Genomic DNA, 9,278 nt, shown 5'->3' on the forward strand with positions numbered 1-9,278 from the left:
GCTGTTGGATGCCTGCAAAACTTTGAGGAATTTGTGGCAGGTCATTTTCGCATTCGTGCTCATGATAGTATGCGTTTAGCATCCGAAAAGTACAACAAGAAGCCTAATTTAAGCACACTTATGAAAGATTTGGGTGCATGCATCAAACCACTTGTAGCTACATTTAATAAAACCAGGCCAAAGGAGACACAAATTGTATGTTTCGACTTGAAAGATAAAGTAAAGTTAACGTCCCACAACCTAACTTGAAAGACAAAAGCCACTACTTATTATTAGTATATATTAATATTAATTAGTTGCGCGGTATTAATCGTATTATGGTAAGAATGCAAAGTACTTGCATCCTGGATGGGTGGATGGATCGATCATGAATATTTATGCTTATTTTGATGCTCTTATTAGGGTCTTAAAGCGTGTCACACTCTGTCCGTCCTCTAAATAAATGTGGATTACTATCATAGAACATATTTTTATATGTGATGATGATGATGTTTGTCTTCTGGATCTGTATAATGATTATGCAACTTCTTTTACATCAATAACTTACACTATTCGACGTCAACATCACCACTACCTGTTGATGTTTATATGTATAGTGTGGTTTATATATGTCATTACCATTATAATTACTCGTAATAAACTGCTATTTAGATATCTAACCCACTAGCTAATATACTACATGTACATATATATCTAACTAGTAAGTTCCCCTTTCAAACCAAATTTTAAGCGCGTTATGAATTGTTATCGTGTGAATTAGTTGCACCACTGGCTATTACTGTCAGGGTGTGTCACCACCGACTTGGAAAAAAAAGAGTGGTACATTTTAAAGGTATTCAATTACTACAATCAAATGTATTCACACCTTTTGGTTATTTGGAATGCAAATGAACTCGGATAAACAAACTAATGTAAGTTTAAACGGATGATGTATTTTTTATGAACCTTAATGAGAAGATAGAGTTTTTTTTATTCACATGTACGATTTAATAGTATTATTCATGTAATCGTTTCCTAACTCGATCATTTCCATCCCACCCAAAGATATATAACTAGTGATCGAGATATACACACTTGACTTGTATAGCAACTCTTAATAAGATAAATTGGCCGGGTTAGATTTATAACTTTTTTATTTATTTATTATTATTGTTTATAATATTAAAATTTACAAGTATGGATGGATCTTTTCTATATCCTGGAATTTTATGTTTGAATAGAGACAAATACTACACTTGGAAATTTTAGAAAACTACACTTCCTAATTATAGGAAGTGGTCAATACTATAACTATAAAAAGAAATTCAGAAGCGATTTGTTGTATAATCCTACTTTATCTCTTGGTACTAATCTTGCATCTCAAAGAAAACAAAAAACTAGAACGTTATCGATCATTAGTTGCATATACGTGAATAAATCGATAATGGCAGAACAAACATACTTGGAATCCAAAGAAGATGTTCCGGAAGTAAGTCACATTTTTATGTCATAATATGTGATTTTGATTCGATAAAATGTGCATTTTGTGTTATGGAAATTCAATTTCGATAAATATAACAAATTCTTGAATGTTATTAGAGACTATTGGATGTGTATATATTTGTAGATTGCTCCCTTTGATCCTACAAAGAAAAAGAAGAAGAAAAAGGTGGTAATCCAAGATATTGAGGAAGATGATCACATATCTGAAAAGATAGATAACCTATCAAGTGAGTATATGTCAAATTACTCATATATGTAGATTGCTCCATTTTTTCATATATGTTTTATTTGAACCAGAACCTATATATATATGTAATATAATTCAGGCGCGAGGTACTGATAATGGGTCGGTAAATGACTTTATATATATAAATGAACGGTTTTGTTGTAGTTGCTGATGGAGTAGAAAATGCATTTGCTGGTATGAAAAAGAAGAAGAAAAAATCGGTGAGACTCAAGGTCTTTGTAACATGGTCTTTGCTCATGAATTTTGTTAAAAGACAGTTTATGTGATCCGGGCCAAATCTAATTTGTTGATTCTTGTTTTGTTAGGTTGGAACTGATTTGATGAATGATGGAAGTTCTCATTCAGGAGCAGGTGTTGTAGATTATATGGCAAGTATGGGATGGTCGGACGGGTTGGCTAATGCCCAAAATGGTTGTTTTGTATACGTCAGAGCTGGATTGACGTAAAACGTTATATGTTCAAATTTTAATAAATAACTAGCACATATATAGAAGGTTTTACGCATTAAAAATAAACTTATGACGACATTTGACCCGTATCTGTTTGAGCTACGTTTTATGTACTTCACCCGTCAATTTTAGAAAAAGCATAACCAAAATGGGTCAAGTTGTCATTTCTAGTTGTGACGACATGTGACCCGTATGGGCGTATCTCTTTGTGATTTTGTAGGTGCTGGCAGCGAGTATGTAGAAGATATTAGCAATCCGCAACCAAAGTTACCATGGGAAGGAACTGATCGAGATTATTACTATGAGGAAGTGTGTCTCCTGTTAATGTTTATAACTTATTCGTAAACTCTTGAAACTTAAATGTATTAAGGTCTTGCTAAACACAAGTAATATATAATATGCAGCTTTTAACTAGAGTTTTTCATACTTTAAGAGAGAACAACCCTGAACTAGCTGGAGATAGGAGAAGAACAGTCATAAGACCTCCACAAGTTCTTCGAGAAGGCACAAAAAAGACGGTTTTTGTCAACTTTATGGATCTATGCCGCACGTAAGCATTATGAGTTTTAACTTTGGTCAAAAATATACTAAATGTGCGTGGAGAAATAACGTACATTTCTAGATATACAGAATGCATAGGCAACCAGATCATGTTATGACTTTCTTACTGGCTGAAATGGGAACAAGTGGTTCCCTTGATGGTCAACAGAGATTAGTCGTCAAGGGTCGATTTGCTCCTAAGAACTTTGAAGGAATCCTCCGAAGATACATAAGTAAGTTTTGTCGACTTGCAGTCACGTAAGGAATTTACGATTTTATAGTGCTTCGAAAAAGTACAAAAAAGGACCATTGTGCATTATGAAGGTTGTACTAAAGTTATTGGTTGCGACTGCAGATGAATATGTGATATGCAATGGCTGCAGAAGTCCTGATACAATACTTTCAAAGGAGAATCGTCTCTTCTTCTTAAGATGTGAGCAGGTCAAAACATATACTCAATGCACACAAAATAAATTTATCATAATCATAATCATGGTTTAATATAGATGTTGATAATGATGTATTGAATTGTCTTTGCAGTGTGGTTCCGGGCGGTCAGTTGCCCCTATTAAGGCTGGTTTTGTTGCACTGGTAGGGCGTCGGAAAGCCGGGTCATAATGTTGTCTCCCTTGTTTTTCACCTTGGAAATAGGTTCTGATAGTTTCAGCATGTAATAAAGGACTTATAAGACGACTTTTCAGATGGGCATTCTTTCGTTAGATTAACTTAATAATCGTGATTGTGCTTGTTTCAAACTAATACAGTTGATGATATTAGGAATAGGCGAACTGTAACTCGTCTTGTTAGAACGCTCTAGATGTCAATGAAGCTTATCTTACTCTAGATATGTCATTCTAGTTCTTAAAAGACCCTTCTATAACATTAGAAGTGCAACAGTTGACCCGTCTGTATAAAATCATTCAAATGGGACAGATTTTAGACATTAGCAATCCCACATTTTATACCCATTAATAACAATCCCTTAACACACCAAAAAAATTAGGTTGTATTAGAATCGAACCCAACAAAACTTGTCTTTTAACTAAAACTCATATCTCACTGCCAACAAAAATAAAAAAATCTCCAATATAATGTAACACATACTAAAAAACACACTCACAAAACTTTTACTCGAATAAAAGTTAGGCAGATCCTGACCTTTAGCTAAATATGTAACTTACTAGTGTGGCAATGGCAAGCCGAATACGGTTTCATATTTTGAGTTTTTCGGTAAGTGTTGAATCTGAAACCTTTTGGTTAGGATTCGTGTGGAAATTAATTTTGAGAAGTTTGGTGGTGGTTTCGTGGTCTAATTTGAAGAAACAAGTGAGATATTGACATTTTAATTTTTTCCGACGAATTTTCCGGCCACTCAGCTAGAGAAGATGAAGATGATCACAATTGATAAAGTGAATTTCAGTTTTCGTCCCTGAACTTTTCACGTTTTGCACTTTCAGTCCCTCACGTGTGAGACTTAACGGCTGAAACTTAACACCGTTTGGCCAAAAGACGTCAATAGAAAAATTCTGCCAACTTTAAGGTTAAAATTGTAATAAGAAAACGTTAGGGACAAAAAGTGCAAAAGCTGCCAACTTCAGGGACGAAAAGTATAATTTACCTTATACTTTATATATCAACAAACAAAAAAAAAAGAAAAAAGAATTAGTTAACACCTGATATGCATACATTTGTTTCATATACTATAGAGTTGGTGATACGAGATATATTTTACATTCCAAAGGGCTATAATTGGAATAAAATGGAAAATACCCAACCTTTGAATACGGTTTGAACCATAGATTACATAAATAGAAGTGACCAATTAGGTTTACGACAACACTTAGAAATCGATCACTAATCTAATTTTAGCAACTCTATAGGATAGACCTCAACAAAAAACTGAAGAGTAACAAGTAATTGAGTTCAGTAAATGAAATTATTGACTATAGAAGTATAAGACAAATTGTTTCAAGCATCAGAAGCACCCCTTCTTTCATCGAGGCATTATGATTTTCTACTTAGAGATGTCTATATTTTTTTTATTATTTTTTAAATCGAAAAAGATATCAAACATTGTATAATATTTGTAATTTGTGAAAAAAGTTTACAAAGATGAATATTTGGGTGGGGATCAAGTTCAATGATAATTTAAAAGTAATATGATATACAAGTTACATGCGATATTTTACATCTCGAAATCTAGCCAAAAAACGACGTTAAAAACCTAACAATTCGTTGTGTCCGAGTTTTGTGAACAAAACGCTTGAACCCCGCAGATCTATATAAAGTAGAATATTATGATATTATTAATCAAAAAAATGACAAATCATTTACTTGTATCTAACAAAGAGTAATAGAAGAAGAGGGGAACCGCAATGCGATTTGGAGATTTTGGCATTTTCTCAGACCACATGTGCCAAAAATATGGTTTGGGGCAGCTTTGGGCTTTGCCATCAATTCTGAGTTTTTGACAAGAAATAATAAGCAAAAATCGTATAAAAACAGGGTTTTCCCCAAACTCATTCGCCAATTGCAATTTGGGCTTGTACCTGTTATTTCACATCACTTTTGCTGACGAATTTAAAACCATTATCATATTCATGAAAATGTCCTCTCTCAAAGTAACCCACAGTGACCGAGACTTTTGCAATGAAGATCAATTTGAAGCCCAACCCACATTTATGATTGTGATTTTGGAAGGGAAAAAAGAATCAAACTCCTGCAAAGGGCACTTCTGAATAAATGCAGGTTCACTAGTTTTGCATCACAATCATTTGGCATACCACTTTTCCACACCAAATTGAGACAAGCCCCATTTTCTGAAATATTCGATATCAAAGATTGGCTGAAGTGGAGCCTGTCAAACAGGCCAAAATCGTACAGTATGTGTTGAGATGCTTAACAATCTCCTAAAATGTTAATGGATCGTTCCATATAAACTTTACGGCAAATTACACAACAATAATCAATGTGTTAAAAATCCACCGCATTTACTTAAATTCTATCTCATAAACCAAAAGTAATCAAATAAAAGTTTGTCTCAACAAATTTTAACATAAAAAAGTAAAGGCAAGAAGTAAGTTATACTTAGAGAGACCCACGGTGTGTTGCTGAATCCAACGGATGTTCAAATGTCGAGATTTGCATACCTTTGATTGTTCCGTTATTATCCCGTGCTTATTCAACAACTGTTTGGGTATAAACAAGAGAGACAAAGAATTTATTATTATACTCATACGCATGTAGCTAAAAATAATTAGTTAATCAAAAAAGGAAAGCAGTACCTTTTTCCTTTATGAAGGTTATTGTGGTTGGGTATGTGTCAGTGTCACAATGTAATGCTTCGGCCAACAAATTCAAGTCAGTGAAGTGTTGTTTGGCTTCCAAACCTTGAGTCAAGACAAACCTAATTTTGAATTGGCCTCGATCTTCTTATTTCAATAGCTTCTCGTATGGATGCTGGAAAAGAAAAAAGGAAAGCTAATAATGGGAAAGAGTAGATATATCCTTATCTAAAGGTTCAAGAAAAACGGAATCAAAACCATGTAATGCAAAAGACAATAATAATGAATATTATATGAAAGAAAAATCATAGAACTTACTTTGAGTCTATGAAGCCTTTGATTTTTCAACCAAATACAATGACCTTCTAGTCTTAAGGTTAGTGATAGCGGTCGGCAACACCAAAGTAAAGCATCTACAACATCTTCAAAATCTTGTATATCACATAATTCTACCTGCAGATGCTTGAGTTCATAAGTTGGTGACTTGATCCCCATTAATTCGTTGGCATTTATACCCTCCTATAAGAAGAGTGGTAGATAAATATTAATGTAAGTTAGGATTGTATTATATCGTTAATTGAATAAGTAATAACACATCAAAATATGCAATCTAGTAAATACCTCGTCCACAAGAATATGAAGCTTCAAAACTTCGATTCCTTGATACTTGTCCAGAAAGCACCTCAACTTCTTAAACCAAATAGTGTCAACATGAAAACATGACTTGACGTCTCCCATAAATGCAGTTGGATGGACGGAATCTTCCTTTTTAAAAGGAGCAGAAAGCAACTTTTGCCCAAGACCCATACGATATGCAGAATACTCGAACAAAAGTAAATTAGGTGCATAGATATCAATTTCATCTAGGTCACCATTACATTGTAATGCCAAGCTCCTCAAGGATGGAACTGACAGACTCCACTTATCGCTACGGGAACACAAAAGCAAATTTTGGATGCAGCCGAAGCTGGATAAGATGTCAGCAAAATGTGGTTCTGATAGATGCCCGTAGTAACAGAATGTTTTGATCTTTTCGCAGGAAGCCAAGTTCATACATGTCGGCTTCCATATGTTTCCATCCACAAGAAGATAACGTAGATTTGGAGCTTCAATATCTATTCTATCAATTGGACTCCCACATCTAATTTGAACCTTTTGAAGGGTTTGATGCGCATTAACACAAATTCTTTTGAGCCCATAGCAGAGTTCTATATTAAGATCCTCAAGAACAGGACAACTAGCGGTCAGATACGTGATCACTTCATCATCATGTATTGGTACTTCTCTAAGGGACAAAAACTTCAGAGACGTGAATGTCAAAGTATCAAACATCAATGACGAAGGCAGTTCACATGATTTAAGCGTCAAAGATAATAACGAACAAGCAGATAAGGGTTTGGTAGGCAAACGATACATCTGCTGACCCTTACAACTTGAAACGCTCAGAACTAACACCTGCACGCCTTTTTGAAGAACTAACCTAACACATTTGTCAATAATATCTCCATGGGCAGGCTCAGATATGATTGCATCAATGTTTAATGTGTGTGGACTGAATTTTTGCTCGTAAAATCTTGACATGGTATACTGGACATACTTGAAAAGATTATCCCCTAGATCTAACCAGTCAAACTTCAAAATCGGTAAAGAAGCTGTTAGAGAATGCCAGTTCTTTGACAATACACTCACTCGAACAAGTGTTTTTGGATGATCCGAAAGAAACGACAGTACGTGGTGAATAATAGAATCTGGAAGCTGCGAAATCCGGTCCACTGCATCAATCGTGCTTTCCTCCATCTTCTTCTTAATTCCTTCCCTGTATCTAAAGTTAAATTCAAGGGATTAGTGCATAAAAGTGTAACAAATCAACCTTGTTCGCTTAATTTTCTGTTACGTGTATAAACAAATAATAAGTAACAGGTAAATGAATGATGTATCTGATCACCTAAATAACAAGTAACAAAACAGACAAAGTTTACTACATACACACAACACTATCACACCTATTTACACTAGAAAAATTAAACTATTTGCCTAAGAACATGGATACAAACTTGACCAACTAAACAACTAGGGCCTAATACAACAAACAAACTAGGGTAGGGTTAACGTGAGAACCAAAACATGAGAGTTTTTTTGGTGTGGTTTTTTAATTTTTTTTTTATTTTTAAATTTTCTTTTAACAAAAACCCATTGCAAGAAAAAAAAAAGAAATTTTTGTAAAAAAATCATATACCAACATTCCAAGATAATGTTAGAAAATCATGTTTTATTATTACAACTTTATAACTAAAACGAGATGCAAAATTAAATACCAACATATACACACGCACATACATATTTTATATTATATAAACATTCATATTCATATATATGTAAGACAGATTGATAATACGTGATTAAAAGTTATACCTTTGCAAATTGGTGGAAACGTATATGATGAGCAGATGAGATCTGATATTCAATATTATGAATATCCCTCCAACAGATCTATGTATAAACCAAAAGGACTACAAAACCGCCAGATACCAAGGCTTGAAAAAGAGAAGTTTTGGTCCTTTAATCTGTTCGATCGAACGAAACTGAAAAACCACAACGACTCTATATAAAAGAAAAAGGCGGCTCAATCACTCGAATCATATATAAAGGGGCCCTTTGATAGGAAAAAGGAAACATCCCTCTTAATTTTTCTTAAATTATTACTCTTTATCTATCTCCTGTTTACATTTTAAATTTCAACATTTATTTTCCCAAAATATCTATATAAATTATTACTCTTTCAATATTTTATATTATATAAACATTCATATTCATATATATGTAAGACAGATTGATAAGACGTAATTAAAAGTTATACCTTTGCAAATTGATGGATACGTATATGATGAGATCTAATATTCAATATTATGAATATCCCTCTGACAGATCTATGAATAAACCAAAAGGACTACCAAAGCACCAGATCAATACCAATCAAGTTTTTCTTCGTCGAATAAGATAAAGTTTTGTTCCGTTTATCTGTTCGATCGATCGAAATTGAAATAGAAAAAGGACTCGATCAAGAACGAATATACATACAGGTTACATACATTTTTTTACATCTTGAAATCTAGCGCAATTGATCAACTTGTATTTAACAAACAATATTAGAATAAAAGTTTGTCTCAATACCTTCATTGCATATGTTAACATGAAAAAGTCGAGCGTTTGCCACTACATCAGTATAACAGATTTTACTAAGTACTAACATTGAGTACTTTTCGTACTTGCATCCTC

General features: G+C 33.6%; 2 protein-coding genes across 2 annotated transcripts; one reads left to right on the plus strand and one right to left on the minus strand.

Moving 5' to 3' along the window:
* Positions 1–1,338: 1,338 nt before the first annotated feature.
* LOC122608568 (eukaryotic translation initiation factor 2 subunit beta-like) lies at positions 1,339–3,339 on the plus strand. The gene is made up of 9 exons (XM_043781660.1): positions 1,339–1,468; positions 1,607–1,709; positions 1,874–1,929; positions 2,035–2,080; positions 2,399–2,487; positions 2,583–2,728; positions 2,809–2,951; positions 3,074–3,159; positions 3,259–3,339. The coding sequence occupies exons 1-9, from the start codon at positions 1,424–1,426 to the stop codon at positions 3,334–3,336; spliced, it is 792 nt and encodes a 263-aa protein (XP_043637595.1). The 5' UTR covers positions 1,339–1,423; the 3' UTR covers positions 3,337–3,339.
* A 2,286-nt stretch (positions 3,340–5,625) lies between these two features.
* Positions 5,626–7,817, minus strand: LOC122608588 (putative F-box/LRR-repeat protein At5g02930). Its single transcript, XM_043781684.1, has 4 exons — positions 6,624–7,817; positions 6,321–6,521; positions 6,003–6,177; positions 5,626–5,906 (listed from the first exon to the last, which is right to left on the minus strand). Exons 1-3 carry the CDS (start codon positions 7,797–7,799, stop codon positions 6,151–6,153), a joined length of 1,404 nt encoding a protein of 467 aa, XP_043637619.1. The 5' UTR covers positions 7,800–7,817; the 3' UTR covers positions 5,626–5,906; positions 6,003–6,150.
* Positions 7,818–9,278: the final 1,461 nt, after the last annotated feature.

Source organism: Erigeron canadensis, chromosome 7 (genome assembly GCF_010389155.1).
Source record: "Erigeron canadensis isolate Cc75 chromosome 7, C_canadensis_v1, whole genome shotgun sequence".
Taxonomy (NCBI): domain Eukaryota; kingdom Viridiplantae; phylum Streptophyta; class Magnoliopsida; order Asterales; family Asteraceae; genus Erigeron; species Erigeron canadensis.

Bases quoted from the DNA above. Each gene is read 5' to 3' on its own strand.
- LOC122608568 (XM_043781660.1), top strand. From the start codon at position 1,424: ATGGCAGAACAAACATACTTGGAATCCAAAGAAGATGTTCCGGAA. The intron at 1,710-1,873 runs GTGAGTATATGT...GTTTTGTTGTAG, and splicing joins AAAGATAGATAACCTATCAA to TTGCTGATGGAGTAGAAAAT. The intron at 2,081-2,398 runs GTGTTGTAGATT...GTGATTTTGTAG, and splicing joins AAGTTCTCATTCAGGAGCAG to GTGCTGGCAGCGAGTATGTA.
- LOC122608588 (XM_043781684.1), bottom strand. From the start codon at position 7,799: ATGGAGGAAAGCACGATTGATGCAGTGGACCGGATTTCGCAGCTTCCA. The intron at 6,522-6,623 runs GTATTTACTAGA...CTCTTCTTATAG, and splicing joins TTCATATTCTTGTGGACGAG to GAGGGTATAAATGCCAACGA. The intron at 6,178-6,320 runs GTAAGTTCTATG...TTTCTTTTCCAG, and splicing joins AAAGGCTTCATAGACTCAAA to CATCCATACGAGAAGCTATT.